This window comes from Centropristis striata, chromosome 18 (assembly GCF_030273125.1).
Source record: "Centropristis striata isolate RG_2023a ecotype Rhode Island chromosome 18, C.striata_1.0, whole genome shotgun sequence".
Classification (NCBI taxonomy): Eukaryota; Metazoa; Chordata; class Actinopteri; order Perciformes; family Serranidae; genus Centropristis; species Centropristis striata.
The window spans coordinates 16490261-16510942 of NC_081534.1; the positions used below are offsets into that span (position 1 = coordinate 16490261).

The 20682-nt window shown below is 40.9% G+C and overlaps 1 protein-coding gene across 1 annotated transcript in view; it reads right to left on the minus strand.

Moving 5' to 3' along the window:
• The window catches only part of mettl24 (methyltransferase like 24), a 50252-nt gene that overhangs the window by 5625 nt on the left and 23945 nt on the right, over window positions 1–20682 (minus strand). The window contains exons 2-4 of the mRNA XM_059355760.1: window positions 18453–18551; window positions 10521–10654; window positions 3498–3723 (exon numbers count right to left, since the gene is read on the minus strand). Coding sequence (XP_059211743.1) covers window positions 3498–3723; window positions 10521–10654; window positions 18453–18551 — 459 coding nt within the window. The remainder of the gene's footprint in view (window positions 1–3497; window positions 3724–10520; window positions 10655–18452; window positions 18552–20682) is intronic.

Here is a 20682-nt window from a genome sequence, read left to right on the forward strand (position 1 = left end):
TCGACCTTTCCAAGTGACTCTGTTTCCTCACTGCTGCTTTTCCTGTCACAGAGGCTGGGCTGGAGCCTTTGAGAAGAAACTGTACTGCTGCGGCTTGCTCCTCCGGCACACTGTGTACTCGCATTAAAACCTCATTACAAGGACGTGTGCGTGGCTTTGCATTTAAAACAGGTGGATACTGTCATCTACGAAACAGTATGGTGTACAAACCCGCCCGCACAAACACATGCACACGCAAAATAGTTATTTGTTCGTATTTTGTCACACACTGAGAACATCTTAATATCTTTCCAAGTCCCTTATATGAGCCAGCCTGCTTTACTTTTGGCTCCTGCTGAGGTAAGGTAATGCATTGTTGAGCGGTGTGCAAGCATTCTGCTCTAGAAGCTGATTTAAATTTGCTTTGATTTAACTGTTCAAATATGGACAGGCAGAAAAAGATTGATTAATTGGGTTTAGCTAATAGCAAACAGTTAAAAGCCGCACTAACAGACCCTCAGTTGGTGACAGAGCAAACTAAATGTCAACTTTTCTATTCCTAGAGGCTTAACAGTGGTAGGGATAAATTATAGAGTTTGATCTGGGAGTGGCACAAGGCGAAGAACATGGGCATATATTAAAATGAAAATAGCTGATTCTCACGGGTGCAGAAATGTGTTCAGCAAATTTATTGGCAAACTGTCTTGAAGATAAAAAGACATCTTGTATGTAAAGCAGTAGAGGTGGGAATCAGCAGAGGCCCCACGATACGATTTTATCCCGATGTTTGAGTCCTGATACGATATTATTGCGATTTTAACCATTTAACTGCATTTTGTGTCCACAAAATTCAATATAATTAAGAGCTGTTTTGTCAAATAGGAGAAAGTTCTCAGTCTATTTATCTCACTTCAGACTTTATTTCTCCACAATGAGAGTCAAACCCATGGACTGACCAACAAGGTATTCAGTCAAACTGAACTGAACTGATATCAAACATATATAACATTTTTTTAAACTTTCCTCAACTTGAAGCTTCACTGCTCTCAATTTTTTTGAATGAAACATAAAAAAAACCTAACTTTGCAGCGTTATTTCGACAACTTCCCGACACGATATCCTGACGCACGATTCCTTAGATCTTCTAGTTTCATATGATACCATTATCTCCAGTATATTCTGAAAAGTTACGCCACGGCCTCCGGAAAAACACAAAAACGGCATAAATAGTGATGCGTCGGAACGCTAAATATCGGTACTTGGCGGCCATGAATCGATATAATATTACCACGCAAAATATCTCGATACTATGCTTTTTTCTCCCACCTCTATCAAGCAGACACTTTGGCCTGAGGTTGGTGTCAATGCAAACACATTGAGCCCCATGATGAAAAGAGTTGCTGTAGAGTATGCCGGTTAGATTGGGATGTTTTTAGGCTACGTTTACATGATGGCGGTCTGAACAGAAGACGCAAAAGTGGTGTCACGTCTTCACTTTTTATTCCGCGTTTAGACGAGCGTTTTCCGGAGGAAATCTGCGTGCATACAGTGACGCAAAAGTGTGTGGAATTGGATTGTATGCATGCCAGGCGGCATCACTAAAAGCCATAAGAGCATCTTTGGGCATGCGGATGTTTTCACACCACGCATCAGCTACTCCTTCCACAAAGTTATCCACCATCCACTAGATCTCCCAGGTATCGTCCAAAGCCGTCTGGCTCACCTCCGACCAATCGGTACATCCAAAATGTGATAGAGGTAATTACAGATCCTTCTCTGTTCACTAATATTATCTCTACATATCCTGTACATTTGGTGGAAAGACTCCTGTAAGTTTATTAGAGCTGCCAGAGCAGCTTGAAGGTCCGACACATGGAAATAATCCCACATGTTTGTTTATTTTCCTGTACTGGAGCATGTATGTGACGCAAACACATACGTGACGTGAGCAGATCTGAGCAGAGTTTTGCGTCTTGGCAGGAGGACGGCGGAGCGTATTCAACTTTTCCACTTTGGAAGGTGGTTTCAGATTTTTGCGTTTTTAAGCCCCAAAAACGATGTCACCGTCTAAACGAAAGGCACTTCCGATAAAATATTTTGTCGTTTTTACCCGCAAGCGTCCTCGTGTAAACGGGGCCTTAGTCAAGTAAAACTTTTGCTCTAGTGTTTGTGCTAGATAAAAGATCCAACCCCTGGGGACAATAAATAAGTCCAGTCGCCAGCAAAAAATGTTGGCATTTTACGTTTTGGAAACCAAGGAAACGTTGATATCGAATGTTGTTGTTTTTTGTCCACTGATGAGCCATGTGATGTTAAAAGCCACCTGTAGGTCCACCATCAGTTGGATGTGAAGGGACCAACCCAGGACTCTCAACTGGGAGACCGATGTTTGCTTCCTGTTGTTAGAAGTTTTGTCCAGAAGTAGTGTTTGTGTGACCTGTTGCTGAAAGTTATATCTGGAATAAGTGTCTTTTAAGTCTACCCCTGTTCTATTTTCCAAACCATAAGTGTTTTTGGTACATTACCTTAACCAAAGTGTTTTTAGTGTTCAAAACATCGATCATCCTGTATTTGAAGCAGCGGACGTCACATGTCACACTGAGAACGGGTTACATCGGTTCATAAAAGTTTAAATTTAACATTATCTGTTGTTCACAGAAACCTAAAATGTCAACATTTATTTAGGGACTATGATGCGAATATCCATAACAAATTTAAAGTAATTTGAACATTACGGACAGACAGCACGGCAAAAACAACAGCACATAAACAACACTTATTTCCACTAGAATTGACTCATCATTTTCTTCTTCTTCTTAAAATACTCTGCAAGATGCTATAACCACATAACCGGGGCTTTAAGGAAATTCAGTGATTTAATTCAGCAGACTATAAATGCTGACTGTGATCTTTATGTATGTACTCCTGTGGAAAGGAGATTTTTTAACTTCAAAAGGGTCTATATAGATTAAATAAAGGTTAAAAACATTTTTTAAACCCTTCTTATTTCCAACAGAAGAGAAAAGTGCCAAACTGTCTGTGTTTTCGCTACCAATATAAGAGAAGATGGAGCTTCTTTGACCTTAAATTATCATTCAGCCTGTTCCTAAACAGGCATGTTGGCTGGATCTATACCAGTGTTTATTAGTATGCATGCTATCTGTGGGCTTGGTGCGTGTATATGATTGATCTCATATGCAGATCCCTATCTGATGAGGTGGAACACAATCCCTGGGGGGCTTTGAAGAGCTAACATTCAGCATGATAATATTTAAAGGAGGAAAACCAAATTATATATGGGTGTTTATCCACCTGGAGCCTGAGACAGTCAACTGAGGAATGAATCATGATGAGCTGTGTTCTGTTAGAGTGCATAGGAAGGTGCCTGTGGATCCTCTGACACGGAAAGAAAAATCACTTTCATATGGTTCCAGGTGATTTTATAATCGCAGAATCCATCACAAATTGATATCATAGCCAGAGAGCTTGTTGTATTCCACTTGTACTGAACCTCTTACCTGTCTGTGCCCAAAGTCATTCAGGATGGTGGCCAGTTTCTTGGTGGTGGCATACTGGCGCTGGGCAACGATGGCCGGGTTGGGGTCCCTCCAGTCCACAGAGAGCCGATGAAGCCACATTTCCGCCTGCTGCAGGTGAGGCTGCTTCAGACTGGGGTCAAAGCAGTGGACCTCACATCCTGCGCTGGCCAGAGAGCACTCCAGTGACCGATCATCCACACCCAACCTGCAGAGCACAGCATGAAACAATCAGGGATAATAAGGAAAAAATAAAGAGTGCTACACAGGATTAAGTAAGCTGGACAGCCATTGTTTTAAAAAAAAAATGCTTTAATGCTACAAGCTAAAATAAGATAGGATAAGATAAGATAAGATAAGATAAGATAAGATAAGATAAGATAAGATAAGATAAGATAAGATAAGACTTTATTAATTCAGAAGGAAAAATTCTGGTTCCAGATCACACCAAAGCCTCCAAAACAATTACAATAACATCACAATGTAGGATAATATAAGAAAAACTATTAACAAAATAGGTAACAATAACAATATATAATATATATATAAGAATATGAAAATAAAAAAATGAAGTATCTGCTAAAATGTATTAGACCACCTGTCATAACAATGAGAAAACATCAATATTTTAGACATTTTTCAAAATCTTGTTTAAAAACTAAAATGTTATTGCTATTTATTTGGCAAATTACAATCCGAATTCAACTTTTTGTACCCAAATTTGAGCTGGCTCACTGTGCTTCTCAGAGAAGCCCAGTGAGAACATTTTTCTCTTCAGGAATGCAATTTAATTACTATCATTTTAAATCTTAATCAAGAAATAATAATCTGCTTTACTATTTTTACAGTTTTTTTTGTAAAACAGTTAATTTGAAAATTCATGGATAACATTAATAATTATATTTTAGCATTAAAAATATCATTTAGCTGAAATAGCTTCTACATACTGATGTATTAACAATTATACATAACATTAAAAATGATTCTGGTAATTTCCAATGCTGTTAATTTAGATGTCAGTCAAAATAATTTATCTTGTTCATTTCTCTTTGATCAGTCCCTAGACATGGCATAAAATATTAGGTAAAATGATAAAATATAATACACACATACACACAATAAAAACAAACATTTAAAATAAACACTAAAATAAAAGTAAAACAGGTGAAAAATTGTGATAATAAGACACTACATAAAAGCCAGATTTAAAAGATAGGTTTTAGTTTAAAAGTAAAAAATATTTCCAGCGTTTCTCAGATTCCAGCATTTTGGAGCCTAGTGGCTAAAGGCTGAATCACCAAATGTTTTAGTTCTGCGCTGTGGAACATCTAAAACAGAAGAGTCAGAGGATCTGAGGGGCCTTCCTGGTTCAAAAGCCAGAAGCATCTCTGAGATGTGGTGTGCTGCAAGGCCATGTAGTGCATTATAAACTAATGAAAGACTCAAAATCAATACAAAAACTAGTGCAGCCAGTGTAAAGATTTGAAGGCAGGTGTGATGTGTGCTCTCCTTCTGGTCTTGTGTCTTTGGTGCAGCTTGTTTGTTGGTTTGTTGGTTTGTTCGTCTGTTTGCCAGCAGGATTACAGAAAACTAATATCCAAATTTCATGAAATGTGGTAACAGGGTGTAGCATTGGCCAAGGAAAAACTCATTACATTTTGGAGCAGGCAGATCTGACTCACAGGGCAGATGGACAAATTATTTTTCACTTTGTTAACATTTTGGGGTTGGGAATGGCCTTGGCGGAGGTCTGTGCACTCCAAGTATTTTCCTTGTTTGAATTATAGTTTATTTAGACACAGTTTTTGTACACCTGCTCAACATATACACCAGTGGCTGAAATGCCTTTGTTTTGGACGTTTACGATCTCGGTTTGGAATCTTTTGCTGTTTAGCATTTTTCACAAATTACAGCTGAGGCTATGGGAAAATCATACGTTTTTTCCACCAAGGATTTCATGTTTTTGGCTTGGTTTCTCAGTCGTGGATGGATGGATGAATGCATTAATGTAGCTTCATACCTTCAATACATCTCTGCCACATCCATTCTGATACGTTACTACAGCTACAAATAAGATCTGCTGCATTATACAGTATGAGAGTGGTTCGGATTTCATGCAAAATCTAATGAACTCAACATATAACCCTACACTTTCCCATCATTTTATCACTTGATAGCACCAAAGCCAACTGCTTACAAGCACAGAACAGAATGAAGGCTTCCTGTTGTACTCCAGTGTTACCTGAGCTAAAAGTTTAAAACCAACATGTATTGCATTACTGTTTGTTAAAGGGAAATGTTTGAACAAAGACACAAAAATCTTCCTAATTCCAGATGTTAAATCCTTACAATGGAAGATAACTAAAGTCTCATATCAAACATCACCCAGTCACTGTGATCCCAAGTTCACCTGCCCACTTAAAAGCCAACAAGTCAATAATCAAGAGGAGACTGCTCTTCCAGATTGAAATATTATATAAAATTGTAAGTAGACCGACACATTTGCCCGTTTTTCTCTCTCTTTCATGCTTCTCCATTCACTTTCACTCCCTCTCCCGCTGCTGTTCTCTCTTTATCCCACCCCTCCCTTCTATAATTCTCCAATTTTCTCCCTTTCTTCCGTTCTCAGTCACTGTCTCCGCATTCCCTCGTGTCTAGTTTGTGCTGCGGCTGTATTCTGTAATTGCGGCAGAGGGAGTACATTTCACAGTACACGTCTTTTACAGATGAGGCACCAGGTCTCCGAATGCATCCCACTGGCAGGGAGATGAGTATATGGGAGAGATTGAGATGCAACTAGACATCTCTTTTTACCGCACTAAATATTTCAAAGGCTTCGTTGCGAGTTTCCCCATTCTCTGGTGGGGTGTTTTGGCCAGAAATCACTGCAGTGACACTTTAGAAGACAAGGATCGGGGATTACTCGTGGAGCAGCGGGGGGTGGGAATCACAGTGACAGTGCTGATAAAGGAGGGTCTCTACTAGCTGTAATATCCTCTCCCATGAGAGTGTAGAGTGCAGGAGCGGTAACACTCTGTTGACTGGTATGTCATGGCAACCAGATGTGAGGATGTGTGCATGTGAAGGGCTACAAACACCCAATGGATTTAAAATCTGATAAACAGAGCCTTTAGTCTGCCTGTCCTCGCACTGAACCATTATGTCAACAGGCTGTCTGGATGTTATGAACCACAGCTAACAAAGTCTGGGTGGGCTAGAAAAACCATATCTTGCCCTGTTGTCTTTTTTTCCTTTCAAGATCTCTGTTCTAACCTTGTACCTTTGTGGATACGTCTCCTCTTTGTTCCCTTTTTCTCAAAATATTCTCCACGACTCTCTTCATGTCTCTTCACCTCCATCCTCTCTCTCTCTCTCTCTCTCTCTCTCTCTCTCTCTCTCTCTCTCTCTCTGCCACGCTCCTATTCCCCTTCCTTCATCACACATTGCGGCTCATTAGCATGTGCATGATTAATGAGTGATGTGCTGTGTTTTAGCCTATATACGTGCTCCAAATTTGATCAATTGCGACATGGCCGACAGTCTGCAGGAATTTAAAAGGCGTTCTTTCAAATCTAAGCCTGGCTCACCTAAATGGAATACAGTTACTATTAATGTTATCTATTACACCTGTGCTTTTCCTACAATCAAATTCCAAAAATCCCCTTGTTATAAAAATCAATTTGGTTACTGAATAGTATATTGCTCACATACTCTACTGTTATTTTGACATTGTTCACACTATTTAGAAACGTTTTTGCTAAAGCATCTACATATATCATTGCATTTCTGTGATGAGCTAGTGCTTTCCTGGAGGACACACATTATACCTTTTTGTGCTCATTTAAAGACAGATTAAAGCATTCTAAGCTATATTAAATAGTAAAGCCTTGGCTTCAGTCAGCTGTACCCATGGTTAGCTCAGTTACTGAAGTAAATCAACTTTAAAGGGATAGGTTTTTTTTTAAGTGGGGCTGTATGAGGTACTTATCCACAGTCAGTGTTTTACCTACAGTAGGTGGTGGTCAGCATGCCCTCAGTTTGGAGAAGCAGACGGAATCCAGGCAATGTAATGCTGTGGATGGAGGCAGCAGCAAAATCTATTTTAGCCACCTAAAAAAATCATTTTAAGTGTGTGCTATATTGAGAATACCACTTTGCCTTGCCATCAGACAAACCCATTTAGTTTTGTGCATGTAGGAATTGAAGCTGTTCTATGCTCTCTTCAAAGCCACCAGACTCCAGCAGCAACTCCTCTTTTATGAAAGGAGAATTTTTATAAAATTACTGTTTTTAGGCACGTTTCCATTAGGTACTTTTCCCTCTAGTGAGCCGCCATGGGTGTGAGATGGGAGAGAGGATCCTCCCAAGATCGGCTGAACTTCAGGTAGTTACTTTTCTGAGCTGCTACTAACTTGTCGACGTTGATTGGATAACTTAAATATTATTATTTTTTAGGTGGTAAAATAATTCTAAAATTTTACTGTTTCCCCCGTCCACAGCAGTACATTGCTTAGCTTCTGTGCCGGTACTCTTCTTTATACTGGGAGCGTGCTGACTGCCATCTACTGTAGGTGATACACAGCAAAGAACTTCATTCACCCTACTTCAAAAAATGTAACTATCCCTTTACTACTGAGACCAACAACATCCCACCTCACTGAATAGAAGCTTGGATCTCTGACAAAATAAGTATTAATCACGGCAGCCACAATTCTAATAATTATGATTATTACTTCACACTTCAGCCAAAGAGAATAAAGAGGCAGCTAGTGGATTCATTAGTGGTAGTAGCTACACTGTGAGGGTTAAAAGTGCAGCAGATGAGTATATGCACAAGTTTCAGTGCCTGCTGTGATTGGCCAGAATGTGTCTGTTTTCCTTCTAATAACAGCAGATGATTCATCCTCACAGACAATCTTTGATGACAGTAAGCATCAGCACTGTTACTGCATGAGGACAGAAAATAATGTTTGATCGGAGATGTTTGAAGACGAGAAAGATGAAGTACGAGGGAGGTAAAGTAGAGTATGAGAGGTGAAAGGTGGATAACTGGGCTTTCATGCGGAAAAACATCCTGCAGCCCCCCCCCCCTAACTCCACACCTCCCATCGACCACCGCCATGTGACAGACCAATCAGAGAACAGCTGCTCATCCTGCCCAGGCACAGCCGTCCACGGTTCGTTAAACTGCATGCAAATGAGACGTATCAACTATACACATGCGGGCTTAAAAACACACAAAAACATGCAATCAAGAGTACACACACAACTGTGCATACACTATAATGCACTGAATTCCACAGTGTACACATGCTTACTAGTATTTGACAATTCTATTAAAGCCAGTGTTTTTTGCAGCGGTACTGGGTTTTTGTGAGTCTCCTGTACAGCAGAGCAGAAGTCTTCTGAGAATAGAATGCTCAGCATACCTGGCATAGATTCAAGAGAATGGCCATGAAGTGTGAGTATGCTTGTGTGTGTTTGTGTGTGTGTGTGTGTACAACATGAATCTAGGTCAGATAGGGGACACAGGGAAGAGAAGATTACTTGGCGTATTCAGAAAAGTGTAACTTCAGAGAGCAGTTTGACTTTTTTGGCTCTTAGGACTTCTTTGTCAACTATGATATTTCTTTCTTCATAAGTTTTTAGGGTCATTTACTGTTATTGCAAGTGTTCAGGGTCGACTAAGCGTAAATTGAATTCATTCTGGAAGTCTTAAGGGATCAGTTAGATAGAAGGATAAATGGAAATGTTTCAGTGACATGGAATGTCAGAGCTGTGAGTCACATTTTCCAAAGAAATACAGGTCGAAATGTTTGCATAAATCACTAAGAGTACACATATTATTCCTATTTATTATTGCTAAATGTCCATGTAGCTTGCCTGCATGAGTGGCTCCCCATCAGTCAGCCAGAGGATATCAGATGTGTTTTCCTCCAATCTCTCCATTTGACCCCTGACCCCTTCTCCATAGAGAGACAGGAAGCCAGAAACAGCAGTTTCTCGCCCCCCCTACCCTGCCTGCATTAGTATCTGTACCCTGCCTGCCTGGATGCCAGCACACCTGTGCTATCTCTCAACAGTCAAATTAATAAGCTCCCTCTCTCCTGCAGAAAAATCCCTTCAGACCTCTGCAGCACCTCGGCACAGCGGAGGCCCAGCAGGGCAGAAACCGGACCAGGCTGATCCACGACACAAAGCCAACTGGGAATGATTGACTCTCCAATCTTAAGAAGGTCAAATACCTTGGTGGCCTGGGTGACTCCATTCAAGATTACTTGCCACTCAAGAAGAGGAAGCAGAGGTGGAGTGGATGTGACGTCGCAGGTGGATGTTGGAGGTACAGTTGAGGCAGACACAGGATTATCTTTGCACTTTTTACAGTGCTACTCAGCACAATAAATGGTTCAAAATAGTGTGATAATAACTATGCACACAGAAAAAGAAACCAAGCTACTTCCTGTGACAAAAAAGTGAAAAAAAAATTGTCAGAGAAAGACAGATCCTGAATACATATAGGCTCTGTGACCAATTAGTCATTGGAACAGGAATACATAATAAGACAAGGCCAACAGGGGACGTGGAGACAGAGATACTCCTCCTCTATTGTGTGCAAAATAGCCTTCATTCTTTGATAAAATAGTGAGAGAGAAACCTCAATTTCTCTTCTCAGAGAAAAATCTGAATTGTCATGGGTGAAGTGACAGCAGCGGTAATTGTGACTAGATATATCACAGCCGTCATAGAACCAGATGCTTTGAAACACTGTCGCATCTGCAGATAACTCAGTGTCTGAGAATTAATGTTATGAACAATCTCATTGCTCTACAGTTGCAGTACATGACAGCTTGTGTGCAGACTGTAGATTTTTCACTATAAGTGATTACAATTATGATTAGATTTATGTTAGAATAAAGGTTAATGTTTGGCATGTGGTGGCGAGGGTAAAGATGTGACTTCGGGTTTGAATGTAATCATTGGAAGTGAGTGTTTGTATGTACGCACCCAAAAGAGTAAACCCTGCAGTGTTTACTCTGTATCCTGTGGGTCAGGCTGTACTTGGGGTCCAGACATGCAGCCCAGGCACCCCTGGTCCCCTCCTGAGCAGCTTCCTCACCGGCCAACGATTCACACGACACCTAAACACAAAAAATGCATATATTATGAAAGCCATTTACAACAATGTGAGCCAGAGTTTCTTATCAAGGTTGCATTGTGCTCCCTGGCTCAAACTGGGAGCGCTGTATTGTAAATGTAATGTGCAATCAATGAACAAAACAACCACTATATAAGAAATGGAATTTCTATTAGAGGAATGCTTTTTTCTTCTTTCTATAGTGTTGACTATAGTATACTGTTAACTGAATGAACTCGAGGTCATACAAAACGTAATTCAGTATATGAAAGATATGTTCAAAGAACATATGTGACACATATGAGTAATTTACTGAATGATCTGTTATATTCTGGAGTGTATAAGAAGTTGAACCAGGCTTGAATAGGACTACAGAGTTGGTGTTCTTAAGCTTTAGACACTTGAGTGAGAGTCACTGCATTTGTCTTCAAAAGCATTCATCTAACCATGTTATAAATGTAATAAATGCCTTGGAGTTTAAAGGGGCACTGTGTAATTACCGGCCACATGCATCAAAAAATATAGGGGGCGGTATTACAAGTATTATACAATTTACTTCTTGCAGCAATAACACTGTTCAACAAACTTCCTGAACTAAAACCTACACCTGAACTGAGATTCTAAAGTATTTTTCAATGGACAGGTCTCCAGAGAGTCTAGCTCCCTCCTGACTAAAATTACCGGCTCAGCAGAGTGCACAGAGAGCAGCCCAGGCAGAGAGGAGCACAGGTAGATGTGATGTGGAGCGTGTGTGTTGTCTGTGTGGGAAACGAGGTGGTCTGCTAGCTTCACAGCTAAGCTAAGTTTTGGGTGTTTTGTTCAGTCAGGTGGTTGGTAATCCGCAGTCTTGTGTCTTGTGGACGAGAGAGTGGTAGTTGGCAGAGAAAGCAACCGGTTACAGCAGGTTTTTGCAGGATTGCTCGTAGGCTGCCTGGATCCCGGCTTGGCTGCCTCGCACTTCTGATCGGGTGTTGTTTAGTTTAAGTTTAGGTGTAAAGCTGCTAACTGTTGTAGTTGCTGCTAAAGGTGAAGCTGCTTCTACTTCTTCGTCCTCTCTGAGGACAGACTGGACGTTGCAGTGACTCACTGTCTCCACTCAAGACACAAGTAATACTATAAAACAGGATGTTCTGGGGCTAGCTGGTTAGAATGCTAAATTCAGTAGATATCTCTGCAACACAATACACAGATGTCTTTGACATAACCTCTTATTTCTTCACATTTGGTTGTAAGATTGTGAGTTCATTTTTCAAAAATGTTTAAAAAATTCTGGCCATATCTTTCACATTTCACCCTTTAAACAGTCAAACTACCATTTAAAAGTCAAAGGGGCAGTTTGGCTGGTATTCCCTGAACTGTCCTGATGTGATGAACATCTTTTCTTCAAATTATACACAAATACTATAAATCACTAGAGACTGCTACTGAATTTGACCCTGGGCTAGTCTGTGTTTGTGTTAAAATGCGCTATGCATATTATCCATCATGATGTGCAGCTGGGGCGGATGTATCAGCAGCACCGCCAACTCTCTCAGCAGCAGAGTAAGTGAACAGGGCAATCAATGAAAGAGGAGGACATGGAAGTATTTCCTTATGTCATTTATATGCTGCCCCATAGAGTGGGTGCAGATTGGCTTGGTAAAGCACTTATATAGCGCTTTTATCCAAAGCGCTTTACACTACACACTACACTCATTCACCCATTCACACACATTCATACTGGTGGCCGAGGCTACCATTGCAAATTCATTCACACACCAGGGAGCTTTGGGGGTTCAGTATCTTGCTCAAGGATACTTTGACATGTAGCTGCATGTCGGGGATCGAACCACCAAATTTTGGGTTACAGAACTAACGCTCTACCAACTGAGCCACAGCCGCTGTTTGGTCAATACCGTGCGTTTGTGAGTGTCTGTATGTTTATAGAAAGCATATACCTACGTAAACTGTGTAGATACACGCAGTAAACATACGCAGACATGTCAGCATGTTTGTTATATGTACATCTGCAGTTTTACAAGTGACTAAGCTTTAGCGCAGGAGCTGCTGCAAAAATATTTGCTATCTGGTTACTTTAAGCTCCGTCTGCTGCAGAGATTCAGTTTGCAGTCAGAGAAACAATATTGGCTCAGACATGATATGAAACATAAATCTTCAAGTGCAAACAAGATAGGATGTGTAAAAGTGTGTGTGTGTGTGTGTGTGTGTGTGTGTGTGTGTGTGTGTGTGTGTGTATTCTTGTATTGCCCATTATCTAGTCTCACACTTAAGGCTTGCAGAGTTCATTCAGGTTAATTGAAATTAAGCCCAAGCTAAATGTTTTACAGCTATCCGAATGTGAAATCAAAGCAATGAAGAATAGAGAAATGATCGATGCTTTCATTAAGTATTTTGTTGCCAGGAAACGATAAGCATTGTATGCCAGCCTCTTTATATAATCACATCTATTGTTGACTTAAAATTGACATTTGAATATTTATGGTTATGCGTGTTTACATTCTCCGGCCAACGCCAGAATTCCTTTGTGAAGTGAGTTTGATTTTACAGCTTCAAAAGAACCTCTTTTGCATAGTTTCCTTGCTGTGGCCTTCTGGGTTTTTGAGGCTACACAAGGTAGTCCAGATGTCCTTATTCCCAGCAACTATTTTTAGCTTCTCCTGGGGAAAGTATATTCCCACCAATGTGCTCTGGGTCTTCCCTTGGGTCTCCTACTGTTTGGACATGCCTCAAAAAACCTCCAGAGGAAGGCACCCAGGAGGCATCATGATCCAGTGTGAAATAGCAGTGGCTATACTCTGAGCTCCCTCCCAATATCTGAGGTCCTTCCTCTATCTCTAAGGTTGAGTCAAACAGCCATATGAAAGAAACTGATTTAGGCTACTTGTTTCCATGATTTAATTTTTTTGGTCAGTAGCCAAAGTTCATGACCAGAGGTAAGGTTTTTTTTAAAGTAGATCAGCTAAATGAAAAGCTTAGCCTTCCAGGTGAGATCCCTCTTCCTCACAATGGTCCTGTGCGCCGTCCACATTGCATGTGAACAGGACCCAAGGATACTTGACACTCCTTTACTTGGGCCAGCAACTCATCCCCAATTCCTGGGGGTTCTGATGAAGCCAACAGAACCACATCATCTGCAAGGAGCAGAGAAGCAGTTCCGATGATCCCCAAACCGGACACTCTCCTCCCTGAGTTGTGCTCTCCATAAAAAATCAAAAAGACAGGATTTGGGACAAGGGACAATCCTGGCAAAGCCCAACTGAAAATGTGTTTGACTTCCTGCCAAGAATAGAGACACAGCTCTCACCCCTGTTATAAAGGGAATGCATGGCTCATAGCACCGCCTTGGTACCCATCACCCTCTGCCAGTGCTGCATGAGTAGAGGTGTTTCATGACAAGGACACAATCTGCATTACTCCTTCTGGATCTCCACCATTTGGTTGGACCCTCTTTGCCAGCATCTTGACATAAGTTTTTTCCATGAAGGCTGAGCGGTGAGATTTCACAGGCACTGTCTGCGGCCTCAATGCAACATTGAAGAAGTGTGTCAGACAAGACAGCCCAACAATGTCCAGAGCTTTTGTCCTCCAAACCTGGTGCCTTGCTGCTGAGGAATTTCTTAACTACCTCAGAGACGCTGCCAGGGATGTGGGTGAGGGTCCCCCAACTCTTCAAACTCTCTATCCTCCACATAGGATGTGTTAGTCAGGTTCAGGAGTTTCTCAAAGTACTCTTTCTACTGCTCAACAATATCCCCAGTCAGGGTCAGCACTTCTCCTTCCCTGCTGAAAACAACCTTAGCCGAGACGTGCATTACCTGAGTCATCTGACAGTTTGCCAGAACTTCCTTCTCTGTAGTTTCCTTGAACTCTTGGACCCTTGGGCCAACCAAGCCCAAACAGCATCCTTCCTCATCTGGTGTCCACTAGCAGATTCCCAGGTTGCCACGGCCACAGATCTTCTGACCAAAACTCAGACTGGTATGGGATACTTGCAGATAGATGCCTCAACCAGATGTTCTCAGTTCACCCATACTACACTTATGGGTTTACATGGTCTGTCTGGCAGGCCCTTCTGATCCAACTCACCTACAGGTCTATCCCAGCAGTTGGTGGCTACATGTAGTTCTGCCACAGGTCTGTGCTGGGTCTCCTCTACTCAGAGCCTTCAGTAACAGGTCAGACAGGAAGGTACCAGCTTAAGTCAAGTACAGCTGATGAAATCCCTGATGTGTCTTTGTTGCAAAGGGCACAAGAATGTACATGTGGGTGGCACAATAATGCATTTAAATGAATATGAACACGCTTCATTATGCCTGTCATTGTTAATGTGTTCCAGCTGAAAGCATTCATCAGCACACAATGCACAGTGTGCAATGAAATGCAAAATCACTCTTGATTATTTTGCCACTTCACATCTGCAGACTTATCAGTGGCGTTGAACTGCAGACTGCTGAACACTGTTTCACTGAATACAGAGCTATATAAATCGACCTGTTTTCATTGAGCATGCATTGTAATGAATTAATGGGAACTACTTATCATTGTTAAAGCTAATCAGAAAAATATCCTACAGTACATTTCATGCTGTAAAAAAAGACTTTAGAGATACAGCACACACTGTATCTGAGTGTGTGCTGGTGCATGCATGCATGCAAGATACACTGACTCCTATTGATTGGACAGTTGTGTCACAGGCCATCTCTCTGAGTAACAGCTCCACCAGGCACTGTGTCAGTCAGCATTACAGCTGAGGATGCTGCTATGCACCCTCCAACTCCCTCCACCCTCGCCTGTCAGTGTGTATGATGGACAGTTTCCTTCAACAGTTCCCTACAAACACACTCTTGCACACACACAACTTATGTAATCTCTTTCCCTCTGTTCTTGTCCTTGTATCTTCCTTTAACAATACGCACAAGTGGCTGCACACACATGCACACACACATCCCGGGGCAAATTCATTATGAGCTGAAAGTCTCCTTTGTGAAAGATATAGAACATTTGCTTAGCCATTTGGAGTGGGGTACTCTGTGTTCCTCGCTATATTGTGTGAGGGGAAAAGATAAGTTGCTGATTTATCCCCAAGCCAATTTAATTACAATAAAAACACAGCACATGTAATCAAAAATTTCCCTTCTATATTTTGGGCAGTGAAAATGAAACTGTGTCTTAGCATTACCTTCACAAGAGGGACAAGGGCGCAGAATTGCAGGCTTTTCTCAATCCCTCAATATTTCTCAAATTATGATGCTGAACATCTTAATCGATTTGAAGTAATTTAATACTGACATAAACCAACAAACAAACCACAACATCTCATTGATTAAGTATGAATAGAGGGGCTGTGAGATTCATCTGTATGGTAATCAATAGAGTAATGAATTATGTGTGTGCTGTCGAGCAAGACAAATACTGTCTGGCTGAGCTGAATGTGAAAGAGGTGCCAGAGTAGCTCAGTCATGGGCTGATAGATTCAGGGTAACTCTGATATACATGACAAAGCCCTGTCAAAATAATAATGCACTTCCTGGCCTTCAATATAAGGAACCACTCTGATTATCTGTTTTAAAATGACTGGCTTAAAGGGACAATGTATAATTCTTGGCTACACGCTCCAAAAAACATAGCTGGCACCATTTCACCTTGTGCAAGAATTGACATGAATTTCTAATTGTAGCGACGGCACTGTTTAAGATTCTGTACACCTTAGACAATAAACCGTGCATCTTTCCTCTCATGTTGGTCTTAGGGCAGACTAAAAGCTACAGGGAATCACTATCGCCTCTCGAGACACAAGGTGCTTAACATGCTAATTTCAGTAGATATCTCTGCAACTCAATACACAGACGTTACTTCTGAATGTCTGTGAACATTCTGATGATAATGTGAGTTAGTTAAAATCTGGTCTTTCACATGTCTTTCACATTTCACCTTTAATGCTACATTTATGCAACTGGTTACATGTGTAGTTTATCTTTACTTAAAACATTAAAAGTCAGAGTTAATTTTTTGGGGAATTTTGTGGGTCACAGGGTTCCTGTGGGATTCCTGCAGGATGGAAGTACATTTTACTATTTATTACAGAATGGGACTAGCATGGCTAACGCCAGACTATATCACAAATGAGATATAGTCTAGATACTACTGTTCATTTTTCTGTAGAGGTGTGATTTACGATCATCCAGAACCGTTTACTGGGCGCTACGAATGTCTATCATGACATGTACGTAGCTCTAAACCAATTGTATCAATTATACCAGATGACGTATGTAGATCGACAGAAATTCGAGGAAGCATCGAGCAAGAAGATGACTGATGTTTACATAGCCAGACTAGCACATCTCTACTTTGGGACTAAAATGCTCAATTCTGCTTCTGCAATGTTTTTCTGCAGCATGTTCTGGCTCTGGCTGCCCACAGTGTACCGGCAGTGTTTGTGTCTGTGTGTGTCTGTAAGGGAGTGTTGCTTGCTGCTTTGCTTCTCCAGTTCTCGCTTTCTGCAAGATTATTTATTTTTACGCCTTATTCCCCCCTCATGTCATTCAGCCACACACATCCACTGATTTTATGGGCAATAGACAAGCTGCTGCGGGTCTCTGGGCGGCTCCGCTGTCCCCCGGCTCACATGCGAGATCACCGGCGTTAGAGCAGTGAGCGGTAGGGGTGCTAGTTGGTAGATTCGGCTTTTGCCAAATCCTGTCAAAAGCAAGGCAAAAACATCCTTTTTCATGGTGAAACAGGAGTGTAAAGTCAAACTGTTCACGCTGTTCTTCTTTTAAAATAAACTTTGGCTCTAAACTATCTAGAACACTGTCTACAGCTAGATCGAAAGAGAGCTTGGCGTCTGCTGCAGCCATGTTGGATCCGTAAGAAAACTACAAAACTACAAGCTTCCTAGTAGTACATAAGATAGTACAATAGTACACGTCATTGTCTTGCCGCCCCTCCCTGTTCTGTGATTGGATCCCTAAAACAGGGCTAAGAAACGGCCAGACACCAGACCCTTTCGCAGTTCAAAATGAAATCAAGCGCGCAAGGCAGTATGGGTATACCCAGGCTAGAATGGGACAGGAAAAAAAGTCAATTGGAGCGGGCACCACGGAGAGAATAATAACAATAAGTCCGTTTTTTAATATAAAGAAATATAGACTCTAAAACTAAAAGTGTTAGAAACAGGGATATATCAGCTGGCCCTCATTAGATAGGAAACTCTGGCTAATGTTTTATTTTAAATGTTTTTTTGGTTACAACACAAGAACGGGATGGGTCTAGAGTGGAAATCAACTACCGTGCATCCTCTATGACAAACCACAACTTGCAGCACAGCATAAAGTACAGCCACTATCAAAAATAAAAAAAAATAAAAAATGATAGAACAAGGTAACAAACTGAGCAACAGGGCCAAGAGTTATAATTAACTGAATTAAGAGCTGTTCTTGTAAAAACATTACTTTATGTACTCTGTGAAGACAGATTGCAGTCAGATTGTCTTCACATAAATTCAGCAGAAAACTGTACCAAGAAACCAACGATCCTGTTTTCTGTTACAAATTGTCCAAATGCAGTTGCATCGTCATATCTTACCTAGAAATCTTCCATATCAGATTGTACTACTCTCATTAGTTGTGCTGTATTTGAGCAGTCAGCATTAGCAGGAAAAGCATTTACCTTCTATCACTGAATGTAACAATTTATGTTTTTAATATTGCACATGATCCTTCAGAAATGCATATAAAAAATAAGTCATTTTATACAAGAGGAACTTGTTTTAAATGCCAGTTAGAGTTCAAACAATGACTCACTTGTGGTGTTGTGATGTAGTTGAGGAACCTTTTAGCTTCGTCCTCCAGAGAATGACTCTCACCGGCCCAGGGCTCCAAGTCTATATGCCACCGAGGAGTCTGTAGTGGAGCACAAACAATAGCATACATACGTGATCATTAAGAATGAAAGCAACATGAAAATTGACAATTAACTAACATCAAAGTAGGCCACTCAAAAGAAATCCAGTGCAAGGACAACAACAAAGGGAGCTTTATTCTTCTAGGTATTATAACCCACTTGTGTGTAGCTACTGATGGAACTAGGTCACAATGTACTCAGTGGAGGATTTTTTTCTCCACCTGTGCGTTAGTGACAAATAAACTGCTAAAGGTTGTATCCATTGTTATTTTAGTCAAATGGGGGCTATTTATTCACATGCATTCTGAAGTGCAAGGCAGAACTTACAGTGGAAAAATAGGGGCTCGGACTTCACCATCTGTAGCAGCTCAGTGCTGCTGTGTGATCACATTCCTGAAACCTGGCAGAGCTCTGCCTTACAGCTGGCTTCATTTCTACAGGAATGTGTCTGTTTATGATTAGAGGAGAGGCGTTGAGATGGAGAGAAAAGAAAAAAGAGGGACAGAACTGCGATGATGCATCATTTCTTGGGTCAAACACCATGGCAAATGTTCATTAGCAGCCCCTGTATAAATTATCCTGGGTGATTTCACGATAGAGTGTCTTCCTGCCCGGGACGCTCCTGCCTTCATCAGTGTTTTATGGGCACTGCAGTTTATTTTCAGATCTTCCATAGTTATGCACAGATAATTTTTGGCTAAGCGAACAAGATCATGTTCGGGTTTGTTCGACGCTGTGGGCACATCTGGTTAACAATCTGCAAAGGGCACTATGGTGACATCAGGTCTGTTTAGGAAAATAATCTTGTCTTGGAATTCACACCCATGTTTCCATGCCTCCTTTTCATCCCCTCGACGTACAGTTATGCCCTCCAGTTTAGCTTTGCAACTGCAGGCTCAACACGATGGGCGTCATCGCTCAGACACTTTGCTTTGCTTTACAATCACACTGTTGACCTCAACTAAAGTGGCTTTGTGTGATTAATAGAAATACAATAAGAGTAGAATGAACATTCCCATTCAAATCAATATAGCAGGATGGTCGGAACAGGGCCCATTTTTATCTGAACCATTGCAATTGCAAATGACTGTATTTGTATGAACGGATTTGCTGATTCACTGAGGCGAGGTTTTGCGGTAATGACTAGATGAGCAGCAGAGTAGTACAAAACATGGAGAGCCAGCTACAATAAGACTCACAGCATAGGAAAGCACATTGCTATCACCAAATGAGTGACCACACGGTGGAATTAGCACTCTATCAAGCTAACTAGCCAGTCATCTGCCAGTTAGCTAGCTAGACCTCTAATTAAACCATGCTTTCATGCTACACTGGTAACAGAAATTGATTGGGCTGTTGGCCAGTGCCATTGCTGGATCTTGCCAGGAGAAGAGTGGACAGCCACGCTAGCTAGCTAAACCATATAATATATATAAACCATATAAATAAGTCTAATGAATATGTTTTTCTATGTTGTTTCTATCATGATGTTGACAAACCAGCAATATGGCAATATTTAATCGCATGTTGGAGTGTACAAAAATAAGATTTACCATGTGGTTATTTCATTTAGAATATTTATTCAGTGAATTTCCAGAATACATGCCATATCGTGACATTGTTATCAAGATATGAAATTACCTATTTTGGGATAGAATATTTGGACATATCGCCCAGCCAAAATGACCATGGTGAACAGTCTCCTCCTATTCTATGTCAATGGTATGATTTGTAACTTAAGATCTTGGTTAGATCAATTTTCATATTCCATTGTTGTAATAACTCAGTGCACACAACATAACCTTACATACTACATTAAACATGCTGCCAATATGTCCCAACTATAGACAGGTATGTGGACTTATATAAGCCTATAGATGTACACACACAAGGACACTTTTACACACTCCCTTATGGGCACTTTCAAGTACACCTATGTGCCTGCACTATAGATTTTAAACCATGCATATGTTATCTACTAATGCATTTTCTATGATAGGTCTGTCCTTTCTTCTTCAATGCACATGTTTAAACACACACTCATAAATATGCACTTACTGCATATGGGTTGCATATACACCCACAGCACTCTGCTAATACATTATCTATGGCAGCACCATGTGTGTCATT